Consider the following 27,040-nt stretch of genomic DNA (forward strand, 5'->3'; position numbering starts at 1 on the left):
TGTTTGCAAAGCGCTTGTCAATTCGTTTTGGCCAACCACGTTTCATATAATCAATAATTTGTTGCAGAAATTTATCGTTCTTTGTCTGAGAAGCAATCTTGCTATGATCAATTGGCAATTCTTGCCCAAAATTGATACTTTTGATAATTTCTTTATCATAATCACTTGGAACCAATTGCTCTAAAGGGAATCTGGAGCAAAAATCCGCGTTTCCCATTTGGGCAGAGGGTCTATATTTAATTTCAAAGTTATAAATGGAAAGTTCTAAAATGTATTTCTGTAATCTAGTAACATAAATTGAATGTTTACCTTCCTTCCCAAGTATTCCCACCAGAGGCTTATGATCAGTATAAACAGAAAAAAAAATCCCATAAAGGTATTTATGAAACTTTTCAATTGTGGACACCAAAGCTAAAGCTTCTAAAAGTAAAATTGGATAGCTCTTCTGTGCTGAATTTAAAGAAAATGAAGTGAAACAAATCGGTTTCTCAACTTCGTCAATAATATGAGCAATTACTCCTCCTAAACCGTACCCTGAAGCATCAGAAACTACTGCTATAGGCTTCAAAGGGTCATAAAACTCCAAAATATTAGCCCCTAACAAAGACTGTTTACTTTCCTCAAAAGCTTTGTCACAATTACTATCCCAAATATATTTAACATTATTCTTCAAAAGATTGTATAAATGGTACAGCTTTGAAGACAGATGTGGAATAAATTTATTACAATAATTTATAAGTCCTAAAAAGGACTTTAATTCTGTAACATTCTTTGGAATTATAGCCTTCTGTAAAGTAGTAATCTTTTCCGGACAAGGCATTAACCCGTCTTTACTTATTATATGGCCTAGATATTGAAGTTCTGTAACAAAAAATTTACACTTTTCAAAATTAACTTTAATATTAGCTTCAGCAAGTCTTTTTAAAACAACGAAAAGTTTTTGTTTGTAATCTTCCACACTATCTCCTACAACAAGCACATCGTCCAAATAACAAAAAACATATTCTAAACCCTTTAATACTTGGTCCATTACTTGCTGGAAGATGGACGCACTAGATGATGCCCCTTGTGGCAGTCTATTGTAAGAAAATAAACCCTTTATAGTATTTATTACCATGAATTTTCATGATTTCTTAGAGAGTGATAACTGGGTATATGCGCCTTCTAAATCTAATGCGCAAAAAACCTTACAACCTGCTGAACCAGCAAATAAATCTTGAGCTGTAGACAATGGGTAAGTATTTGGAATTATAACCTTATTAACAGATACCTTGCAATCTATTACAAGTCTGATTTCATTATTTTTCTTTGCTATCACTACTACTGGAGAAGCCCGTTGACTGGTTTGAATAAGAGTAATTACTTTCTCTCTCTCCAGCTTATTTAAATACTCTAAAACTTTATCCCTTAAACAATAGGGAACGTCATATGCTTTTTTAAAAATTGGTATATCTGATTTCAGCTCCAAATCAGCCTCATAAACAAGAATTGGTAAAGAAAAATCTTTTTTAAATAAATTTCCAAACTTTTGTTTTATTTCAGAGACAATTATGTCACTGCTAATTTCAGAAAGATTATTAATTTTTGAAAAATTTGAGAAAAATGTTCTCCAGTTTGGAATGAAGGCATCCAACCATGGTCTGCCAAAAAGAGGAATGAAACAAATTTTGCAATTTAGTACTAATAGTTTCAAATTCTCATGTTTTTCGCTAAAGTCAACTTTGACTTTAACCTCTACAGCTATTATCAGCTTCGCGCCATTGACAACAATCAATTGTTTAGAGGATTTTTGTAAAGGTTTATTAAAAAGAGAAAAATACTGTGTTTTACTAATTACAGAAACGGAGGAACCACAGTCAACCTCCATTTCCAGTTTTTTCTTAAAAAAAAAAAAACTATTTATTGTAATATGAGTTAAAATTAAATTATTAAGATTTAAATTGGGTGTTCAGCCACAAGTGGTGACTTCAGCCCCAATATATATGTACACATATATATATATATATATATATATATATATATATATATATATATATATATATATATATATATATATATATATATATATATATATATATATATATATATATATATATATATATATATATATATAAATACATATATATATATATATATATATATATATATATATATATATATATATATATATATATATATATATATATATATATATATATATATATATATTTGCTTCCGCAATTCTGAGATTTTTGTGTAGGGAAAATTCTAAACCTACTTGTATTGTGTAATGGGGAAAAGGAACTTATATACTTACTTACTAACTAACACAGAGAGCGAATCGATTCAATTGAAGATTGCAACGATTTTTGTCGGAATTTGCTTATAATATTATGTGACATTACATCTAATGGTTCTATATTTGTGAGTCTGTGTAACTCATTTGTACTAACTCCATTTCCAGATGTTTATTCTCTACATTCACCTTTACCAAACATGGTTCATTTATTTTGTTAATCGATGTCACATTCATGCATTCCAAATTACCTTCGTCTGAATCATCGCTGTCAGACTCCTCGGTCCTCATACGGTTCATCAATTCTGTAATATTCTGCGTGCGCGTACCTGTCGTTCCGGGTTTCATTTGTTCCACCAGCTTGACGGCCTCTTTCTTCATATTTTTCAACCTAAAGCATCGTTTCTTCAAATGTCCTTTTAACCCACAAAAATCGCAAATTCTAGTTTCAAAGCTCTCTCGAAAGTCTGCCGGCTTAAAATTGCTATTTGGTTTCCAAGTATTTTTCTGTTGATATCTATTATATCCAAAATGCTTTTGATATCGAGAATTTCCGTATGGCCTAAACCCTAGTCTATCTTTTACAGGTAATCTGCTATTTTGTTTCTGAGGAATCGGATTATTTGTAGCATTATATGCCGCTGCCAGTTTACCTATAGCTTTTCTTTTTGTATTACCATTTGAAGCCATAGTAACGACATTGTGAATAGAAAATGGTACAGAAGATAAAGTTGTAACATTGTTTTTTGCCGCTTCCCAGGTCTGTATAATATTCTCCGCCGACTCAAGGGTTTGATCAGCTTCGCTTAGAATTCTTTGCTTAAGCATAACGTCTTTCAAACCAGCCAGCAAACGATCTCGTATTGCCGTATCCTTCAACGCACCGTAGGCACACAGCTCAGCCTGAAGTTTCAATGCTAATAAAAAATCTTCCGCCGACTCATCAGCGTTCTGAGTACGCTGGTTAAAAGAAATTTTTTGGCAAACACCAGAGGCAGTTTTGTCTAATCTCATTTTCAATTTATCTATCATGGTAGCTAACGGTACAGCTGCCAAACTACCAGTCGGAAACAAAAGCTTGAGTTCCGAGTACACGTACGGACCCACCAATGTAATAAAATGGGCCTTACGGTCATCTTCTGGAATCTTATTTGCAATGAATACAAATTCTAATCGTTCCACCCAATGAGTGAACGATGTACCTTTTTTAAAAGGTTCCATTGTGGAAGCAAAACTTTGAGACATCTTTTCAAAATTGAATCGTAAATTCAAAAATTTATCACAGCAATATCTCCAAAAATTTAAAAAAATTCAATAAAAAACAACCGCGAGAAAAAAATATAAAAATCCAAAAGAAAAAAAATATCAGAACAATTTTTGCCACCAAACCATTCACTAACCTTGAAATAAACTTGAAAAAGCAATTTCTCTGTTAACGTATTAATAATTTGCACTTTAATTAAATTTATATATTTGCACTACTTTCGGATCGTTTTTTGTAAGTATAATGGGCAAAAATAAATAAAATTAAAAAAAAATATGTCAACCCGAAATTGAAATATAGTTTATGTAATTTTTTTTTAAATAAAAGGAAAACAAAACGATTCACCGATTGATTGCAATCGAACCAGTAGAACTTTTCCCTAATAACTCTTTTGCCTTGATAATTCCTTTTCCTTGGTAATTCCTTTTCACTAGAAATGAGGAATTTCCACAATTTTTTTGCGCGTACCAAGATATAATTGGATGGATGAATTACTCCAACCGAAGAGAAAGAAACTCATAAAAAAAAGTATTAGAAAACAATTAAAACAAAAGTTCTTTTTTTTAACAATTAAAACAAAAAACCTTTTGTGTTAGTGTATTAGAACAAAATGAATGACCGCTTTTGTAAAAAAAAATGGAAGCAATTTTGCTTTCAAAATGGCGTAAAAAATGTGCTTTTCGCTTACTGTACTCACAATTTTCAATTTCCCGGAGCCGGTAGTATTGTTTATAAAAAAAAACGCCAGAAAATCTCCGCCGGAGACGATTTACTGCTCCCGGGAATCCGTACTTCACAGTATCTTTAGTCACGCCGGTTCCAAATTATCCCTCGTCGCCACTTGTAAAATATTATCTTATATCACTTTCCCTACTCGGATGAGTTCTCACTAGCGAAACACACTTGTTGAAAGTTTATAAAAGAAAGAGGACCTGCCTCTGTTTATTGATGTTTTTATATTGTGTATTGATCGACTTTTCGATCAATACACACTAATCACAATACGTGCAATTAGATTTGATTTTTTCGAACATGTAATCAACAAGGTGGACACATTTAGAGAAGTGTTACATAACAGTCATATGCTCAAAAATGGATCTTACTCACTTTTCTCAGAGATTGCAGAACCGATATTTTCAATCTTAGGGTCAAATGAAAGATCTTATGGTCCTACCAAAAAATACTGCATATTTTCGGATTCAACAAAAATTTAAACCATCGTTTAAAGTATGATGGCAAAATCGTATAAAAACATCGAAACTTGAATAAAAACTAGTTTGTGCGGAAGCAAAATTTCGTAATTCCTCAATTTCACAATTGTTTTCATTCTGTTGCATATTATTTATTTCGCTTGTTGTAATGTTCGCTACATTATTGGTAAGCACATTCAAGGTCTTGCAATATTTTACGTAGCACAAAAAACTTACTCTCAAGGATCACATTAGATGTAATGTCACATAATATTATAAGCAAATTCCGACAAAAATCGATGCTATCTTCAATTGAATCGATTTGCTCTCTGTATTAGTTAGTAAGTTATTATATAAGTTCCTTCCCCATTACACAATATAAGTAAGTTTACAATTTTTCCTATAGAAAAACACACACTCACAGAGAGAGAGAGAGAGATTTTTCGATCTCGTCGAACTGAGTCGAATTGTATATAAGACTATGGATCTCCGAGGCTCCGTTCGAAAGTCGGGTTTTCCAGCAATTCTAGATTCTTGATTTCGAAGTATTAATTCAATCTACTGTATATTTTCTTTCAAGGTTTACATTTTCATGTCGTGGGTGAGTGTGTAGTGCGTGTGAGATCTGGTCGACATAACCGCTTTTATGACAAGGAGAACTACATAGACTTTAGGATGCGATTGTTGGGTGATAGCGAACATCAAGGACCAACCGTTCTTTCACCCGGAATACATAGCTTTCCATTCAAACTAGGTTTACCAGTGGATTTACCTTCAACCTTCCTGGGTCGTTACGGTTGGGTTCAATATTATTGCAAAGCGGCTCTTCGTGAACCGTCGGGATTGATACACAAAAATCATCAGGTCTTTATTGTTATGAATCCAATTAATCTGAACACTGAACAACCCTACTTAGCGGTAAGTAAATGTTTGATAATTTTATTTCGTGATATTCTGGATTCTTTTTTCTACTCTATAGGACCCTTTCAAATGTAATATCGAACATAATCTAGGAGTAACTTGTGTGGGAGGAGGTTATGTGAAGTGCAAGATAATTTTAGATAGAGGTGGGTACGTACCTGGTGAATCTATAATGATCACAGCTGCCGTGATAAATTCAAGCAACGTTACCATTAAAAGTACGAAGGCGGCACTAACTGAGGTAAATGTAATAGTATTGTTGAATTCATCCAAAAAAAATCATCTTTCTTATTTTTAAAAGACCATACAATACTTTGCTCATGACAAATTGGTACAAACGGAAAAACGAGAATTAGCAGTAATCGCTCGTGGGAAAATTCGCCCAGGATGTAGAGATGATTGGCAAAATGAGTCATTATACGTCCCACCGCTCCCACCAACCAACCTACGAGGATGTCACTTAATAAGGATACAATATGATGTTTGTGTAAGCCGAAATCCTTTCACATTTTTCTTTGCTATACATACCAGGGAGCATTTTCAAAACACACATCGAGAGCGTTACGAAAATACTCCAGATTTGATTTTTAAATAACTTTTTCCCTGTCTTATTGTTTTCTTCAAATATTTCACTAAACCAAAGGAATAGGTTTCAAGATTGTTATCAATATCACGTTTATTACTTATTCCGAATCGGAGTTTTGTATCAATTTGATGCAAATCCCAATTTTAAACTGAAATTTAAAAAGAAAACAATATTAAAGGTTTCGCCTTGTGTTCAGGCCGTATTTTCATAAAATCAGACCGTATTTTTGATGTGGTGCACATTTTTATTTGCTATATAAGGGTGCAATTCAGAAACTCAAGGAAAAATACACGTAGAAATGTGGTCAGGTTTTAAACACTTACAGTTCAGTATATTTTGTATCAATTATTAATATTATTACTTTATTTGATTGGACATATTTCTAAGATTCGATTTGAATGTATCAAGCCACGTATTTTCAATTATAAATGATTGAAATTTCGATTAGTGGAGAGCAGTGTCCTATTTTGTCTGCTTAAAATCTCCGGTATATCGAATTTCCCTGCCATAGACGACGGTTTCGAAGGAGTGAGCGATGTATCGAAGGGAAAGCATCGCTCTGATTGGTCAATCGATGCAAAAGCGAAGCTGTTGGAAGCACGCGAATCTATAAATAGAAGCGGAATTATAGCTAACGTTTCACATTCGTCATCTAACACTCGATGTGGATAGACGAATAACCTACTACGACTAATTTCGATTTTGTTTTATTTTTTATTCGCAGTTGTCTACCTACCCAAGCTATGGGTAAAAACCGCCATAGATCCGAGAAGGATCCAAAGGATGCTAAGCGTCTGAAGCCAAGTGATGTACAGGTAAACGACCGTTTGCTGAGTAAAAACCAATATGCTGATCTGCCAGTAGATGTCGAAGAGGAACTGCAGAAGAAGGAAAAAATGCCGCCTTTCTACCTGAAGGGCTTTCCACCAACTCTACGCTCGGATTTCAACACACTGATCAGCATAGGACTACAGGCAACAATCCGTTTATGTACTGAAGGCTACAAAATAACTGTTCCGGCTTTGAACCACTACAAAGGAGTGGAATGCTATCTGAAGCAGACAAAAGCGGAATACTTCACACACGATATTGCCGCCAACAAAACTATGAAGGTTGTACTTCGAGGACTACCCGACATGATGGAAGCCGAACTAAAGCAGGCACTGTCAGAGGCTGGACTAAAGCCTTTGATGGTATTTAAAATGAAGCGACATAATACCGACAAAAAGTTTAGAGATCAACTGTACCTGATTCACCTGGAGAAGGGCTCCATCACCATGAGTCAACTGAAAACGATTAAATCGTTATTTCACATAATCATCGAATGGCAAAAGTATAAACCGGTACATCGGGATGTCACACAGTGCACGAACTGTTTGAACTACGGCCATGGAGCGAGGAATTGCCACATGAAAAGTCGGTGCGGAAAATGTGCCGAACCACACAATACCAACGATTGCCTACTAGATGATATCGCTGTAAAATGTGTGAACTGTGATGGCGACCATCCATCTACTAGCAAATCGTGTCCCAAACGTGCTGAGTTCACAAAAATTCGACAACAGGCGTCCCGTAAACAATCAACGCGCAAGAATGTTCCACAGAAGGATGAAGTTAATTTCCCACGGCTCCCACCGAAGAGGGATATTCCGAATTTGCCGCCACTTCCTCGCAGCAATCCAAAAGATTCAGCCGCTGGATCACAAAAAGAATCTTCCTCAAAAATCCCTCCTGGATGGGACAATAATCAACCACAAGCAAAGGATGACTCTGGTGTTTTATTTTCTGCTGAACAACTGATCGTCATTTTTGAAACAATGACAACAAAACTACGTAACTGCAGAACGCGGTTAGATCAAATCAACGCCTTAGGCAAATTCATCATTGAATATGCAATATAATGAGTTGGTTATAGTAAATTGGAATGCTTGCTCACTCAGGAGCAAAACTGCTGAATTGTCCGACTTTCTTCAAGAGAAGAATGCCGATATTGCTATTTTAACTGAAACTCATCTTAAACCTGAAATTTCTATTTTTATTTCCAATTACAGGATTCACAGGCTCGACAGGGCAACTACCAGAGGAGGGGGAGTTGCCATTGCCATTAAACGATCCATTCAGCACAGGCTTCTGTCAGCCTTTAAATTGCAACTCATAGAAGCCATCGGAATTGAGATTACAACGACGATGGGACCCATCATCATCATTGCAGCGTACTGCCCCAAACAAACCAATCTTCGAGATGGTACGTGTGCATCATTGAAGCGAGATCTGGCTATGCTCACTCGACGACAGAACAAATTCATCATTGCTGGGGACCTGAACGCACGGCATGAGCTGTGGGGAAACAGAAGACAGAATCGAAACGGATTCGTACTTGCCGAAGATTACGAAGCTGGACAATACAACATCTTCGCTCCGGATCAACCAACGCGACTTTCCAGATCGAGAATTCATTCCATTTTGGATATATTCATCAGCAACATCGCCATAGACAGCTCTCCGGTTGTCTTCTACGAGCTCTCTTCTGACCACTTTCCAGTAATATTGACGTTGGGATCTTCACCAGAAACAGTGCCTATTCAACCACGGAGGAACTATTATCGCACCGATTGGATCCAATTTCAACAAATCGCCGACCAACTTATTAATATCGATTTGCCACTTGATTCCCCGATGGAAATCGATGCAGCCCTATCTTCCTTCCAGCATTCAATCACAGTCGCTCGTGATAGGACGGTTCCAGTACAACATATGCCGAGTTCCTCTCTTCAAATCGACAGTGTCACCAAGAAACTCATCCGACTTCGGAATATCTACCGGAGGCAGTATCAACGAACTGGCATCCTAGATAGGAAGACTACTTATAACAACTTAACTAGGATAATCCAGGAACGGATATCTGAGCTTCGCAACAGGAACTTCCAGCAAAAGCTTCGAGAAATTCTCCCACATTCAAAGCCCCTCTGGTCCTTAACGAAGGTGCTTAAGAAAAAACCGAAGCCTATTCCTCCTCTGATGTCACCCCAGGACGCAGCTGAAGGAATACCTTTAATCACACCAGTAGAGAAGGCAAATGCGCTAGGCCAGCAGTTTGTGTGTTCTCACAATTTAGGACTCAACATTGTTAGTCCATATGAAAGAGCCGTTGCTGATAGCGTAGCTGAGGTTGACCAATCAGACAGCTTGGTTCCTGAGGAAAGTAGAGTCACTGCGAATGAGCTGATGGCTTTTGTGAAAAAAATCCAAAAATATGAAGGCCCCCGGTTTCGACAACACATTCAACATTGAGCTGAAACATTTGAGTATTCGCTCATTTGTCTTCTTAGCTAAACTTTTTAACAGGTGCTGGGAGCTTGGTTACTTCCCTTCAATGTGGAAGTTAGCTAAAGTTATCCCAGTTTTGAAACCGAAGAAAGATCCTTCCTTTTCCAAGAGCTATCGGCCCATCAGCTTACTCTCTGCCCTATCCAAGCTGTTTGAAAAGTCAATACAAAGGCGAATTCTTGCTTTTGCAGATGAACAGGATATATTTCTGGAAGAACAGTTTGGGTTCCGGAAAGGAAGATCCACCATCCACCAGCTCACAAGGGTTAACAACGTCATCCAGCAAAACAAATCAGTGTCCAAAACGACTGCCATGGCAATATTGCATATTGAAAAGGCATTCGATAATGTGTGGCACGATGGACTGGTGTTCAAACTGCATCGGTATAATTTTCCCATGTATCTTATTAAAATTATCAAAAATTATCTTGCAGATAGAGCATTCCAGGTTTCTCTGAATAATGCACTTTCAGAAAGATTTACTATTCCTGCTGGTGTACCCCAGGGAAGTATCCTAGGTCCCATTCTATACAACATTTTCACATCAGACATCCCACCTCTTCCAGGTGGTGGTGTTCTGTCACAATTTGCTGATGATACTGCCATTCTTTACAAAGGTCGTGTCATTAATGCTCTGAAAAATAAACTACAGACAGGTCTGGACGCTTTAACGGAATATTTTACAAGCTGGAAAATTGTGATCAATGCAGCAAAAACTCAGGTCATCTTGTTTCCGCATTCAAGATCTCCAAAACTTGTTCCATCAGACGAATGCAGAATACGATTCGGTGATGAGGTCATTCAATGGTCCGATGAAGTTATCTATCTAGCACTCACCTTTGACAGACATCTGATATTTAGGTCACATGTTGACAAAATCGTTCAAAAATGCAGCATACTCATTAGGTCTCTGTATCCGCTGATTTGTAGAACATCTAAACTATGCCTGAAGAATCAGATGGCTGTCTATAAACAAATCATCTACCCCGCAATTGAATACGCAGTCCCTGTTTGGCGGGGTTGTGCACGAACACACAAACTTAGGCTTCAACGCATTCAAAGTAAGATCTTAAAGATGATTCTAAATCTACCCCCTTGGACAAGGACTAGTGAAGTACATGAGATTGCCTCACTGGATATACTAGAACAAAAATTCGAACAATACTGCACGAAATTTGAAGAGAGGTGCTCAATCTCTGAAATACAAATAATTCAAAATTTGTACGTATTAGGTTAGGGATAGTTATAAGTAGGTAGACATTTTATAAATAATTAAAATAAATATTATGATTAAACATTAGTATGTAAAACAAGAGTAACTAAAACACCTAATATTAATAACGAATCGTATGAACAACAAAGATGAAAGGCCAAAGGGTCAAAACACTTGTACTGAAAAATGTTGATGTAATACACACAAAAAAAACAAAAGCTAACGTTTCAGTCCTACGCGTAGCATGTTAGAGGTAGGTTGTTGCTAGACAGCAAGACAAAAAGTGCCATAAAACGATTTGAAGCTTTAATTGGTATGCTCTGATCTTGTGTCATGCAAGCTCTGATGAAATTCCATGTAATGTCGTTTCGCCTGAGATATTGACGACTTCCCAGGGTAAATGAATGCTCAAGATTAATTTTTAATTTATATAAGATGAACTCAATTGATGATGAAAAAAGTTTATCGCTTCAACCGAAATCGCAGAATGGTAAAGAAACTTAACACTATAAAAATAACTGCTTGCATACAAAACTTGAACACAAGCTTGGCGAAGAGAAACTATCAAAATCGTATCGCAAGTATGTGAAAAGATATAATTGCATACATTTGGGATATTGGTGTAATTTCGTCGGTTATAAAACATACAATTTTCGGTGTTGGTTCCGAATCAAGATCAATCTAATGTCGTTTTCGTTTTTAAACTGTACTACACCGGTGCAGTGCTACACCATGGCATGAATAAACGAATAAAAATGATGAAAACATAAACAGTTACCCATGACTAAAAAAAACGATTCCATTGCACAGAGCTACACCGAACTTTTGATGAGTGGTACATCAGTGGTATCGGTGCAGAATAAGTATAGCACTGGTGTAGTGCAATTGATAAACGGTTTCAGTGCAGCTTTCGCTACGCCGGTGTAGTGAAATTTAAAAACGAAAACGACATAAGCAGACTCTCGTGCAATTGCGGATTCAAAAGTGTGACGATTGATTGAACTGTTTGATTGTAGATCATTAGAAATTTTGGTTGCCTTGTTCCACATCAAGTGCTCGAACAATCCCATGGGGCTGATCCTTGTAGTTTCATAAAATCAATGAAAAAGACTTGTCGACATGTTCTGTGAATTAATCGAAAGCCGCTTTACAAAATGTCATACATGTTTGTTCTTATATGTAAAATTCATGCAATTCATAAAGGTATTGCTATACATGAATGTGATCCTATCCGAGCAACTTGAATTTGTTTGTGCATGCTTTCGTGCTCGTAAAGCGGATAATACATACACATATGTATCGGAAGTGTGGTTTGATTATCTAAGGTAAAATTTATCGACTTTGGTGTGGAACAATATTACTTGAAAAGCACAAACACCTCTTGTTTCGCAGAGGAGATTGTAGATGTTGGTAATGGATTTTTACAATAATAAAACAAAAATTGGTGTTGAAATTTTGAACGTGCGAATTATCAGTGTTTGATATAATGTTTGAACATTTGTTAAACGTTTCTTTTTAACGTAATGCCAGAGACATAACTGGATATCGTGAATACGAAAACAACTGACATGTTTCATAACATTTCCGAATATCAGTTAGTTCATCAATTGTATGAATTATGCAAGCATTCCCCCTTTTCACATTTTTCGCAAAAACAAAGAAGGCTTCACTTGATCTCGATTACTGTGAGAATTTCACAAAGCGAAAAGTGCACAAGTCTAATCAAACTGTTCTAGATTTATACTAAACTGAGGATTTTTACCTTCGATTTGCGAGCAAGAAATCCTAAAAGTTCTTTAGAAAACTTTTAGAGCCATTAGAACGGCTGATTTTGTGTGATGCTCTCCACCGTTTTCCTCTTTTCGTTGTATTTTCGCCAATGCAAACAACTGGCAGCTGTGACGTAATCGCTCTTGTCGGAAGCGAAACTAGTTTTGCAAACGACACACAGTACATCTGCTCGCAGTGGCGATACCATCCACACTGATCCAATTTTTGTTAAGAGGTTTCTTTTTACGTGATTTTGTTTGTAGTTTTTTCACTAATGGGCGATCATAACGTCTATAAAAATAGCAGCATGTAGAATTTTATTGTCGATTATTTCATTTTGGATTTGCATTTCATTGAAAGAAAGGATCAGGATGCTGTGCGAGATTCATTCCTGCCTTTCAGAAGGACCAAATTGTGGAACTCACTACGATATTAAGCACTGTTCGGAACATTTTTCTCGAACGATTTGTTGTACAGCAGCAGATATTTTGTTCTCTTCCTCAGAACGCATTCTGATTGGCTGGTGTTGACATGGGTCAAATGAGACAGGTTCTTCAATATTGTACTATTGAATTACTTCAATGCTTTTTCTATACACGCTTAAGTTGAGAAATTTCGATTCTATTGGTAGTTAGATTATATAAATCCTTCTACAGATCACTGAGCTATGAGCTTTCAAACTACGAGAAAGGCAAACGCGCCTTATGAATTATCCTCTTTGATACTTGTTTATACCAAACATTTAAGAAAAGTTTAATTTTGAATTATTTGAGATTATGTCAAACAACTGAAAATTTTATCATGAAATTGTGATCACATTTCCGATTGCATGTAGCAAAAATTATGTTGATTCGTTAGACACAACAAGAGATATTCACGATCAAAAACTTATCACTCTCTCAGAAGGTAAATTTGGAAAAGGCGCCCCATAGTAAAGTAAGTCGTAAGTATCATTGTGTTGTTTTGCCTTTCTCATAAAGAATGGTTATACTACAACTGTGGAAACAGAATTTTGAATCGAGGCCCGGAGGGCCGTGTGTCAAATACCATTCGAATCAGTTCGTCGAATACGCAAAATGTCTGTGTGTATGTAATATTCTGTTGCACTCACTTTTCTCGGAGATATCAAATGAGAGGTTTCCGGTTTCGGAGTTATGTGTACAAAATAATGAAAATATGTGCACTAACTTTTCTCGGAGATAGCTGAAATTGAGCGTACAGGAAAAGTGCAGATTTGACACTTCTACGCCATGTCTACAGAAGCGTAAATGTCAGCCACTTGATCTTCGAACTTGATCCACAGTACAATCGTTGCTTTCAAACGAACCTAATTTGTTGAGATCGGTTAAACCATCTCCGAGATAAATGAGCGTGTAGAAAAAAGATATGAAAAGGAACACATACAAATCTGTGGCTCCTGTCAAAAGTCGGTTTCCCAGCTATCATATATCCTTTCTATAGATAGAGGAAAACTGCAAATTAGCGGTTTAGTGCAAATCTGCAATTAGTGCACCGTTTGCAGTTCGAACTTCGTACCAAACAAGTGTACATACAAACAATATTCGAGCATTCGAGAAAAAGGCACCGAACAGTGTTAAATATCAAAGATTTAGCGATTCGGCACTTCAAAAGGCCAGGAACGGAGCTCATAGTATTACGATCCACTGAAATATGCAAATTCGAAATGAAATAATAAACATCAAAATTCTGTATGTACCTTAATGAAAATGGTTTCATATTCCTCATGTATCACTTACTGTGGATAGACGAAAAACTACTACGACTTTCTCGCTTTAATTCCTATCACCTACCTTCCCACGTTCGCCCTTGTTCTGATAACGACGTATTGAGGTGGTTCGATCGAATCCTACCTACCTTTGATTTTGCTAGCGTTATTAGGAATACAAATGAAATACGATCGTAAAATCGATACGACGTTATTCAGAATAATGGCGGTTATGTTCTGGATTAAACAACTACAAAGCAGTGCATTACTGCATGTAACAGTTTTAATAATTTAGTAATATAAGTTTGAAGCCACACTGCTTAAGCTACAAGATGCCGAGGGCATGCCTGTAACAGATGAAAGCAGAATATTTTACACACAGAATATTTTACACACATTACCACATCAAAAGTAGTTGCATGAAATTGTTCGAGCCCCACAATAACAACTAAAGCCTGCCAAAAGACATCGGAGTCAAATGTGTGAACTGCGATCGTGATCATCCATCTACAAACAAATCGAGCCCGAAGCGTGATTAGTTCACAAAGATTCGACAAAGGCGTTTTGTAAACAACCGATCCGCTGGTCGCCATTTTTGAATGACAACAAAACTGCGGAACGCAATTGATTACCCAATTTAGTACAATTACCAAAGGAGGAAAAGTGGTCATCGTCATTAAGGTGCGGGTAGGGTCTAACACTTTTGAAAAATCGTTAATATTTTTCTTTGTATTTTCAATTTCATGAGCATTTTTTCACAAGCGATGGTGAAACGAGGTGCATATTCTTATAAAACTTACTCCTTAATTCATCTAGTTGGCAGATTTTGTTTGTTAAATAAACTACTTTGGGACAACTAGTCCTCGGTTTCCGCTTCCGAAGGCACCGATTTAAAAACGGAACTCACTTCGATTTCTCAGCAACGGTTAAAACTATTAACACGAATCATGATTCAAATTAAAGCTCTGATTGTCTTAAAATATACTGTGCAATTTCATCCAGATCCGACTTCCGGTTCCGGAATTATAGGGCTATAGCGAGCAAGCTTGCATTTCTTATAGCGTGCAGGCTTGCCACATTTAAATCTATATTTTTCAGGTGAAAATGAAATGTAAATTAGAAAATCTTGCAGTTTATTTTAATTCGGGTCCGACTCCCGGTTCCAGATATATGGGGTAAAGTGTGTTTGATAATTTAGTGCGACGATGCAAAAAAAGAAGAAATCTTATTAACTTGACATAGCTGTTTACAAAATACAAGGGGTTATGTTACTTCATACCCAAAGAAAGTTTCTTGTTTTTGTTCTAGATTGAAAAAAAAATCCTGACAAAAGCTACTAGTGATATTTTTGGAAATACGAGTGTGTGTTTTCAAAGTTCCTAGTTTGGTCCTTTCCAACACAATCTGACTGACACGAAAAAGTTCCTACCTTAATTATGTCCAATAAATTAATTAGGGTCACAAATGATTGCTATGATGGAAATGTGCTGGTTGCTAATGATCGCGGATTGAAGTGACATTACCACATGTCCGCGATCATTAGCAACCAGTACATTTCCATTTAGTTTAGTTGTGGTCTGGAACCACACAACGAGTAATATGAGAAAGACATCATTACACCACTAGATGGATTAAAACCTGTTTTAATCCACCTAGTGGTGTAATGATGCCTTTCTCATGTACATATAATATTGTGATATTCTATTCAAAATTTTTCTCTTCGATTTTGAAAGAAACCAAGAGATTGTTTGTGCATTAACTAGTATAACATACAGAATAAAACAGTGCTTTGATTGCGTAGGTCATCCTTAAGAAAACGAACGGGGTTCACTCAGGCCCGTACCCAGGATTTCATTTCGGGAGGGGCCCAAAGATTACAAAATAATGTTACTGCTTATGTACCTAATTCTCGGTGTGATTTTTACGGCTGTTTTTAACATACACTTTAACTTTTTTCACTGGAACCGATATTGTATTACATTTCATTACGTTTACTGTCTTGTTATTTCTGTAACACATATCTGAGACATTCTAAATAATTATATGTTTTTGATTTCGGGAGGGGCCTGGGCCTCTCGGGCCCCCCCTCTGGGTACGTGACTGGGTTCACTATTATATGCACTTCCGGCACCGGAACCCGAGAACCGGTATAATCAAAGTCGGTTCGTACGGCCACCAACTAACATGACATACAAACACTACAAGTACGCACTCTTAATTACGACTTAAATGTTTATTGCATCCGAAATTGATTGCAGTAATTTTTGGTAGGACCATAAGACCTTTCAATTGACCCTAAGATTGGGAATAACTGTTTGGAGTCCAGTTTATAACATTTTTTACGGTTTTTGTTCCGCCAGTTTAAGTGACGGTGTACAATATTGAACACACTTTACCCTATAACTCCGGAACTGGAAGTCGGATCCGGATGAAATTCAGGAATCCCATATGAGGCCGGAGGACTTTTCATTTGAATCTAGTGGAAATCGGTCAAACCATCGCTGAGAAAAGTGAGTGAGATCCATTTTGGTATATATGACCACTATTTCCGGAACCGCAAGTCGGATCCGGATGAAATTCAGGAATTCCCAATGGGACCACGAGACCTTTCATTTGAATCTAATTTGAATTTCTCAAAATCGGTTCAGTCATCTCCAGGAAACCAAGTGAGATTATTTGACACACATACATACACATACACACACACACAGAGAGAGAGAGAGAGAGAGTCGATGAACTGAGTCGAACGGTATATGACACTTGGTCCTCCGGGCCAATTTTAACTAGTCGGTTTTTCAAGTGATTGCATAACCTTTCTATGTGAGAAATAGGCCTTCCGAATGCTCATGCGTGCACAAATGCGACAGCGAGAGCGCACCGATAATGTGTGTGTCGCGTGTCGTGCGTGTGATATGTGAGCCATAGTAAAAGCTGCTGTTATAATTATTTTTTCGTGCCTAGAGCGGTTCGTGCGACTTGTGTCCTATCCTAAAGGAAGAGATGAAGAGGATGAAAATATCGTACAAACCGCTCGTAGATCACATGGAACGAGCGCGCCGCGCTATCTCATGCGACGAGAGCGCTTGAGCCTCGCTCTTGGCAGAATGCGATGAGACTATACAACGAAGCGTGCATCAGTTTCTGGTGCGGTACGTAAATGTGCCACAGAGTTCTCTTGAGAGCGGCAAAAGTACGTCGCATGCGCGTGGTTGTCTTATGAGAATGAGAATTAATTCGTCTCAGCGCAAAATAAAGAGCGCGCGTGCATAAGGCCTGGTGAGAAAGGCAAAAAGGTTTTTTATGTGTACTTTCAAAGCTATGAGCTTTTTTTAGTATGCCAACTTGTGCGGTTTTAATGCGTCTTACAAGCCAGCTGTCGCATGTTCGAGCCCCAACCTAGGATTCTTCATTTCAATAGGATCGTAGTACTAGCAGGGTTGTTACGAAAAATCTGCGAAGTTGAAAACTAAAACGCGCGATATTCGAGCGAAGCGTTTACACCATTATTTTTATGCAGGTGATACTTACTGCAGAACTCGAAAATCCACTTGATTATAATCTAAAAATCTGCAAAAGTTTGTGATATAAACTCAATGAATAAGTCCGCTTACAGCACGTCACTTTGAGAAACCTCATGAGAACGATTTCATTTTTCATGTCCTTAGTTAATATAAACTCTCTGATGTACGGAAAATGTAACAGTGAATATAAAATTGCTTACAATTTTGTGGTTTTGAAGGAAGTTGAACAGATTTCTGCGACGACAATTATTTTGCTTCAACATATTCTTGCTCGGCAAGCTTTTCTTTCTCGGTAAGAAGAATTTTATTGTGGACCACATCAGGATGATCTGATTGATTCTTTTTAGTTTCAGTTTCAATTATTTATCGCCTCCTGTTTAGCTTTTGTTTACTGAGACAGCGCCTTCTCGTGTTGTCGGATTTTACTCTGGAGCAGGGAAAAGACCACTTGCATCAACAGATTACAGTCATCCAAATTATACATTTCCCTAAATCTAGTGCTTCTACAGTAAATAAATCTAATCAGACAATAACATGAGAAACGATTGCACGATTCGCGACTGAAGTAGGTCTGCCACAAAACTAGCCTTACAAACATCGCGACGAACAGATAATAAATCGAGACCAATCAGTTCGCAGCGGACATGGTAACTCGCTAAGTTAGAAGGATATCTCCATGGAAGACGTCGGATAGCGAATCGAACAAATTTGCATTGAATCGCTTTAATGCGTTGGATATCGTGTTGGTAATAAGGTGACCAGATAACAGTAGCATATTCGAGAGTTGAACGAACTAAAGCGCAATACAGAGCCTTCAAGCAATGTACATCAGAGAATTCTTTAGTAACGCGGAAAATAAATCCTAATAGCTTCGAGGCTTTGGAGATAGTGGACTCTATGCGCTTCTTAAAATTTAACTTGGAATCCAGAAGAACACCCAAGTCCATAACAGACGATATGCATTTGAGAACAGTTTGTGAAATATTATAATCGAACTTGAATACAATGGAAACAACTTTTTTTTTGCAAATTTTTTTTTTATTCATCAACATAATCACCTTTTAGGGTGATCAATGGTTCCAACGTTTTTTTTTTTTGATAAACTGCTTTCTGAATAATCGACTCGTTGCTGTTTTTGTTCCATCGAAAGCAATCGCGGCACCCACTTGGAAAAAAACCTTTTTAATGCTCATTTTTTCATGAAGGATAGAAAATACACTTCAATATGATTTCTGTGTCATCTCAGCAATCTCACGGAGCTTCACTTTACGATCTTTCTTTATAATTTTTTTAAGTTCACTCACATTTTTCGGAGTAACGGCTTCCACAGGTCTACCCGAGCGTTCCGCGTCATTTGTGTCGGTACGACCACGTTTAAATTCGGCGAACCACCGACAAATCGTTGCTTTTGATGGACAAGAGTCCGGATAACATTTTTCAATCCATTGTTTCGCTTGCACGGTGTTTTTACCCATTAAAACAATGTTTTATCAAAACACGAAACTCGTTTTTTCCATTTTTTAAACAAACTACAAAACGACTTTACTCCAACCTCGATAACTCAGCTGTTTCTGGTCGGATCGACTTAAAATTTTGACCCGTTTCAAGCAAAGGTTAGTACTCTAGAAAGACGTGGTTACTGGTTTATTACGAGCGCCATCTCTGCTTTAGTCTCGGGAATTATTGATCCATGTGTTAGTTGTGCTTGTAAAGAACGTGTGATGAAAGAAGTGTAGTTTATTAAAGTGTAGGTTTGTGGAAGTTGAACTTTGGTTTGAATCAATATAATTCCAAACAACTTCGATACAGCGCACAAAGCAGCAATTCTACGGTAATTGTGTAAACATTTTAAACACTCTATTTGGTCGGTTATTCACCAAAAATTGCTTTATTATCAGAGATTCATTCACTTATATAGTCCATCCTCTCCTAGCCTAGCTAATTATTTCTAACAGTTAGGATCTCTGAGTAGATCCGGAAGGAGGAGTTAGAACGCGCAATGTACATCGGGTTTAACCAATGGGACTCGTTGTGTCGTGTCGGCCATTGTATATTTTGTGGGTAAGAGAGAAAGTAAAGTCGTTTGGGAGTTGAATAGTGAGCTTCTTGAAGAGCGTGAGCGGGTGTGATATGGAGAGGAGAGGGCGATAGCATGTTGGATTATTCTCGTGAGTGTCGGTTTGAATTAGTGTGTGTGTGTGTGTGTGTGTGTGTGTGTGTGTGTGTGTGTGTGTGTGTGTGTGTGTGTGTGTGTGTGTGTGTGTGTGTGTGTATTGCTGAGTTACTGTCATTCTAGGTCGTGCTGACCGGTATCGATTGTGGTCGTCGGTGGGACATGAGGGACGTGTAGAAGAGGGACGTGACCAGGCTATTTTATTTTGTGTTCTGTTTTCGATGACATAACAATTTGAAACTTGATGCTTCCTTGTTTCTGTAGTCGAATTTTACGACCACGGCGTTTTTCGCTGGGTCACTGAAAAGTGCAAGTGCTGACATTTTAGTTGGCTTCATGTAGGTAATGTTTTTATTTTATGTAGGTTTCTAGGTTTTCGTGGAAGGGTGCTTTTAAGGGTTTTTGTTAAGTGCGTGTGGTCTGGGGTGTGTGGAAGATTTAGTCTTAAATATTCATATTACATGGTCTGGGATGTGTGAGGAGATTTAGTCTTAAAGGTTCACATTACATTTGGATACTTTTGTTAATTGGCAACACATAGGACACAACACACACAACACATTCCATATTTCAGGAAAAAGTCCAGAACGCAAAGAGCAATTGAAAATGTTGGATAGTGGAACCAACAAACCATTAGAACAATATCTTATCACCACGGATGGAATGCCGTCGGCGGGTCCAGCACTAGATGAACGTTTTAACTTTTTCTTTTTTGATTCTTTTCTTGCCCAACTGAAGATCGGAGATTGATTCTTTTCTTGCCCAACTGAAGATTCCGCGTTGTTTTGAAATTTTGAGAAAACCTCATTTTTGAGTTGTTTGTGGTGATTTCATACTGTTCACAATATTATCCTAAATTTCGGATCATGTTTTTGATGAAATAGTGAAAGAATTATGTTGCTGCCATTATTACAAGTCGAGATATTCACGATTAAGCTCTGCCCATTCTTCCATATGGCTAATTTTGAAAAGGCGCCCCATAGTAAAGTAAGTCGTATTCACGACAAAACAGGTTAACTAACCCCACGCGTCCTGTATTACTTATTTGTGTTAATCAGTATCAGTTTTGTTTAAAAAAATCCACGAGAGCCTTTGCCTCCTTTTGCTCGTAATAATCAACCGGAATTCAAGCGCCTTTGCCTTCTTTTTTATAAAATTTTTCAACCAGAATCCTTCAATTTATACGCCCTCGCATTTGTTGATAAACCGGATTAAAAAATAAAGAAATAAAACTTCAATTACTCCGATATATAATAAAATTTCAATTGGAATAATAAATATATAAACGATATTTTGTAAAAAAATGATTCTTTGTAGTTTTAACAAATCTACGACTTCGAACAGTAAAATTGATTTCATATGAAAAAAGGTTTTTTTAGAAAAGGCTTTTCAAATTATTGTTCATACTTTCCTTTGTTTCTTTAACAAAGCACGGCCAAATTGTTTTCATATGAACAAAAGATTTTTGTAGGCTTTTCATATTGTTCGCAATTTGCTGGTTACCCTATACCACTTACTCAACACTCACAAATACCAAAAACGAAAATTTCAAAATGGCGCCACTGCACTTTTGCACCCAAACCACGCTAAACCTATTGTTGGAGATGAATTCAATCGACCACGCATGACCAAACCACGTGAAATGGCTTCCTTTCACTATTAATTTCATTTAAATCGTCACCTCGTCACACAAATTAGCTTTTCCGTCGAAAAAAAGAGAAAAAATATACCGTCGTACGGCGCTGTAATTAGCACTATTCGTTTATCCTCGTCGCCAGTTATCTTGTTTCACTGCACTTAGATACGGACCTTAAGAGTCCTTTAAGGATCATTTAAAGATCCTTCAACTCACCTAATCAACTTATTATCCTGAGGTCCAGAGGTAGAGATCCAGTCCAATCTTTGCGGTTTCCGAAAATTAATGCAGTCTCGAACTGCTTTCATTTTTCATTAAACCTTCAGGAGTATTCCAGTTCTAGATACATAATTTATGTCAGTTTTAAAATTTGAATCTGGAAATTATAACATGAAAAACTGGCAGCACCGTCAGCGTTTTACTCGTGTTTCAAAAATACAAAAAAATAAAACGGCAGTGTATATTAGTTTTAAATTTGACAGTAGAACTGTTCGAATAAATAATACTAAAACGGCTGGCTGGGAATACGTTTGTTCAAGTTTTAGTTCTATTATAGATCGCCCATATGAATCTTGCAGCTGCTGAATTTGCTCTTAAGAGAAAACTATTTTAGGACATTTTTACATTTTTTAAATATTTAAAAATATAAACTTTAAAAATTCAACTCAAAACAAGATTATCCTGCTAGCGTAATTAATTCGTTAATCTCGAAATTACATTAAGTAAAAAATATAACAACACAACAGATGAAATTGATGGGGAAGCAAACGCCCCCTGGTAGTGATTGATGACAACGTTTCTGTTAAAACCAGTAATACCAACGACTCATTTAGGACACAAGTATGAAACGAGGCCACACAATCGTTGAAATTTAATTGCTACAGTTTCATTAAATTTTATAATTTCGTGCTCTTATATTTGTTAGTTAAGGTGACCATGGTTAGAAGCCAGAGAAAATAAATGTAAAAGTATTGGTGAAACAATACTTTATCATATCGTAATAATATTTGTGAGTATAGAGGGATAAAGTAATGATATTTTTCTACATAAACGAATACAACTACAAGAAAAAAATGTTAACATTGAAACTATTCAAATCACCTATCAGAAAAATGTTGAGTCATTCTTTAATTTTCAATCATTATGCAACCAAAAGAATATTATGAATGTGCCAAAGGAGATAGTTTACTGTTTGCCTATATTTGCTTCTTGACATTTTACATACACTATAAAGCAAAAGGTAAAAGTAAAAGTAAAGTTATCAGAAAATTTTGAAGCTACAAATTCATATATTAGCGTAAATATTTTAGAACTTTACTTATTGACACTAAATTATAGGTTGCAAAGTAGAGTTTCAAAGTTCCCTACAATTGTTTTGAACCGGTACTTCTAGCAGTCCTTCAATTGGTTGAACTGATGAGTCCCGCACGTACTAACTATCCGAAACACACTCTATCAGCGTTTTCCATCTATTTTTCATTCGATTTTCGCGAATTAGCGCTGCTTTTTGTTGTTTAGATGGACAAGGCATTTTGAAAAGAAAATGCAATACTTGAACTGCTTGTTTATTTATTGGTATTACCAACACTAAAGCACGCCGCCAAACTTTATGTTGCGAATTTTTGGAAAGTTTCAAAATCACAAATTGGAGTTTGCCAAAGGTTTTCTAATACAATTTTTAGATCAAAGGATAAGTTTATCGGTGACGAAAAAGGTGATTTGTGTGTCATATAGATTGCTTATGCCATTGAGTTATAAAACCAGTTGGAATGTTGAAATGTGTGTAAAATAATAATATTCTGAAAATAATGATATTCCGCAAAAATTTTGCACAAGTCTTTCTTCGTAGTTGATAGTTTACAAATTGCAGTAGCAAATCCATGCAACATATTTGCCCCTACGCGTAGAAAAAATGTATTCAATGCTAAGAGCAGAGGAAAGTAACGGATGGTGGAGTGGGAGGGTAGGCGGTTTCCTTGTTGCCATATGTGGCTCACTTCCATGGTCACCTCAAATAAATCCCAAAATGTAAGTTTCTTGAAATTAAACAAAATTCAAAATAATTAGGAATAAATTTACAGCTTACAGCTAGATTGAACAACGCTGAAGGATTGTTTTATTTCTAACCTCGTCGCGACGGATTTCCACGACATTCTTCAAATTTCTAACCTCGTCGTGACAGACGTCCATGACATTGTATAAGATTTTGATTGGGATTCGAGGTTAAACTGGTAGATTCACAGCACGGTGTAAACGGATAGAAAAGCTATGCCGAAGAAGACTGAAGTGTCAGTTTGTGTAAAGATCCGGATGCTGATGGTATGGTCGTATGTCGAAACACGCGTTTTTTATTTGTGCTTCAGGGGTTGATTTAGGTGCTTTCATGTCTTTAGAAGGATTTCTGTTTAGAATAGTCCGCTTCTTTTAATATAATCAAAGTTGCCATCAATCCCCTACAAGTGAGTTAAAATTATTTTGGATACAATACGAGATAGAGAATTTTTGTCTTTAGGAAAGTGTTCGAACAAGAAAACATGTCGAAGACATGCATCAGGAATCAGAACTAATTGGCTCAAGTGGCACATTCCCCTAGTTATAGCCCCAAAATCAAGTTTTTTCATCTTGCCCGGCGAACGACCGCAACTAGGTTAAAGTCGGGTATAAATAAATAAAAAAAAGCTTTTCCATTGAAGCTTTCTTCAATGAATTTTGAGAATTTTCAAATGTTCCACAATTATATTGTAAATCTATATACACATTTTTGTCAAAGGTTGAGTATTTTTAGTTTACAAACTAAAAAGTTTTTTAATAGTTCAATAGCAAAATACCACATAATGAAGTATCAATATCTTAAAAATGTGGAAACAATTTCAACAAAGTTTGAAAGTACGATCAAAACACTACTAGAGTATATAATAAGTAGTAATAAGTAGTCACAACTTCAATTCGCTGAAATTTATATGCAAACGCAGTTTTAAATAATCATGTCCTAACAGTTCTTATATTTCTCACATAGAAAGGCTATACAATCACTGCAAAAACCGACTTTTAAACCGAGGTCCGGAGGGCCGAATCTCATATACCATTCGATTCAGCTGTCTGTGTATGTATGTGTGTGACAAATATTGTCACTCATTTTTCTCGGAGATATCTGAACCGATTTTCACAAACTTAGAATCAAATCAAATGAAAAGTATTATGGTCCCATACAAAGTTCCTGAATTTCATTTGGATCCGACTTATAGTTCCGGAATTACAGGTTGATATGCACCAAATATGTGAAAATAATGTCACTCACTTTTCAAAACCAGGTTGAATCGATTTTCACAAACTTATATTCAAATGAAACGTCTTATGGCCCATATAAAAAGTTCCTGAATTTCATTTGGATCTTACTCCCGGCTTCGAAATTACAAGGTCATATGCACCAAAAATGTGAAATTAATGTCACTAAATTCTCTCGAAGTAGGCTGAATCGTTTTTTACAAATTTATATTCAAATGAAAGGTCTTATAGTTTCCTAAAATTTCTAGAACATTTTGTCCGGATGCGACCTCCGGTCTCGGAACTAAAGTGTGATAAGTGAAAAATCACCAATTTCATGAGTATTTTTTCACAAACGATGGTCAAAAACAGGAATAAATCCCATAAAACTGTCTGATAAATTCTTCTAGTTTGCAAAACTTGTTAGTTTGTTGTGGGCATGTTATTCGACAATACTGAAGAAAAACTCCAAAAGTAGAACTCACTTCGATTTCTCAGTAACGCTTGAAACGATTTTCACAAATCTTGGTTTAAATTTAAATTTATATTGTCTCAAAAGCTACTGTGAAATTTTTAATAATAATAATAATAATTCTACTACATGTTTTATGTTGCTGATTAATGCTGTTTAGCTAGACTTACACATGCAAAAGTAACAGAAACGTAGGTTCGCTTCGTTTGTTAGATTTCGTTTAATTGGTTCAATCGAAATAGAGAAGTCTAGGTTGTGTAAAACTGTTCCAATTTGTAGGTGGCAAACGAACCAACTTTGGCTATTCCGGTCATCTGTATCCGATTTCGAAAATATGGGGTATAATGATCATAAACTGCAAAGAGGATCTCATCCTCTTTTCTTCAAGATCTCATCCACTTTTCTTCAAGATTCAAATCGGTAGGGGTTTTCACGGAATGTTCCGTGCTCCTCACTGCAGTGCAGGTAGATTTTCTTCTGATTACTCTGATTAATCCTATGTATTTTGGCATTAAAAATACCTTACTATTCACTATACGGGCCCGGGTGTCAATTAAAAGCTAAAAAAAAGCCGCGTAACCTTTTGCTGTCATAATTTTGAACGATAATAACTCAGTCATTTCTAGATGGATTTATATAACATAACCACCAATCGATCCGAGAACATTTAACTTAAACATGTATGGCAATATATTTCAATAGCATACCATTGAAAAATTGGTTAGAATCGATCTATGTTTTCACGAACCAAACACAGCCAATGATGTCATCCTCTTGATTTTTCGTGCACGAACGACGGTTTCGTACGTTGATTTTTATTTAGTAGCAGATCTGCTTCGTTCGACATAGGGAGGCTTTGCGTAATGCATAAGCAAATACCGCATCGCACTGTGTAGTATGAAGTTTCGCACAAAGAGGAATCTGTAAATATATGCTGGATAATATTTTTTTGCTTAGTAGGTGCTTACCTGTGAACAATGTTGTCCAGTGAGGTGATGACTGGATTGTAAAGTATTTGCGTTCGCTAGCTGGATTGTCGCTTTTGTTTTGTGTGTCGGTGTAATTTTCTGCTGTATGCTGCACACCGTGTTCACTTGAGTATATTAAATATCATTTAACCATTGAAGAATCGAATCAATGTGTTCACCACGAGATAGTGTGATAGTGGTTTTTTTTGACATATCCTATGTATTTAGCAATTTTTGCACGAGTTTTTCTATTTCCTTGAGGTTGAACGAATGCAGGTAGTAAAACCTTACAAATATGGATAACAAAATGATTATTAATGTGTTGTCATCAAACGTATGATTTGAAACTGTCCTATATACTCGAATGGAATTACCAGTTCACATACAGATTTGATTTAAGTGGTAAAACATGATTACCCTCAAATAGACTTATAGAATCAATTTTCAATCAATTATCAATAAATATAGAACTTTAAACATATAGAATTTCTCAGATTTGATAACAGATTTCTACATAAATATTAATCAAACCACGAAACGTGCGATCGGACTCTTCAATGGATATTGATGTTCCGGGGACTAACAGGTCAGTTCAAAATTTTCGACGATAGATTGGTTAACCGGCATCCAATTCGCTTGTATCTCGGTGATTTGTTGATCAATTTGCCACATTCAACTCGATTCGAAAACATTACTTCGATATTGTACGCTTAAAAATAAATTCGTTTGTCGAC

The 27,040-nt window shown here is 36.4% G+C and overlaps 1 protein-coding gene across 1 annotated transcript in view; it reads left to right on the plus strand.

The window, feature by feature from the left end:
* LOC131427269 (arrestin domain-containing protein 4) overlaps positions 1 to 27,040 on the plus strand; it is a 60,811-nt gene that overhangs the window by 27,673 nt on the left and 6,098 nt on the right. Inside the window, exons 2-4 of the mRNA XM_058590292.1 lie at positions 5,310 to 5,647; positions 5,709 to 5,891; positions 5,952 to 6,137. Coding sequence (XP_058446275.1) covers positions 5,310 to 5,647; positions 5,709 to 5,891; positions 5,952 to 6,137 — 707 coding nt within the window. The remainder of the gene's footprint in view (positions 1 to 5,309; positions 5,648 to 5,708; positions 5,892 to 5,951; positions 6,138 to 27,040) is intronic.

This window comes from Malaya genurostris, chromosome 2, assembly GCF_030247185.1.
Source record: "Malaya genurostris strain Urasoe2022 chromosome 2, Malgen_1.1, whole genome shotgun sequence".
In the NCBI taxonomy this organism is placed as follows: Eukaryota; Metazoa; Arthropoda; class Insecta; order Diptera; family Culicidae; genus Malaya; species Malaya genurostris.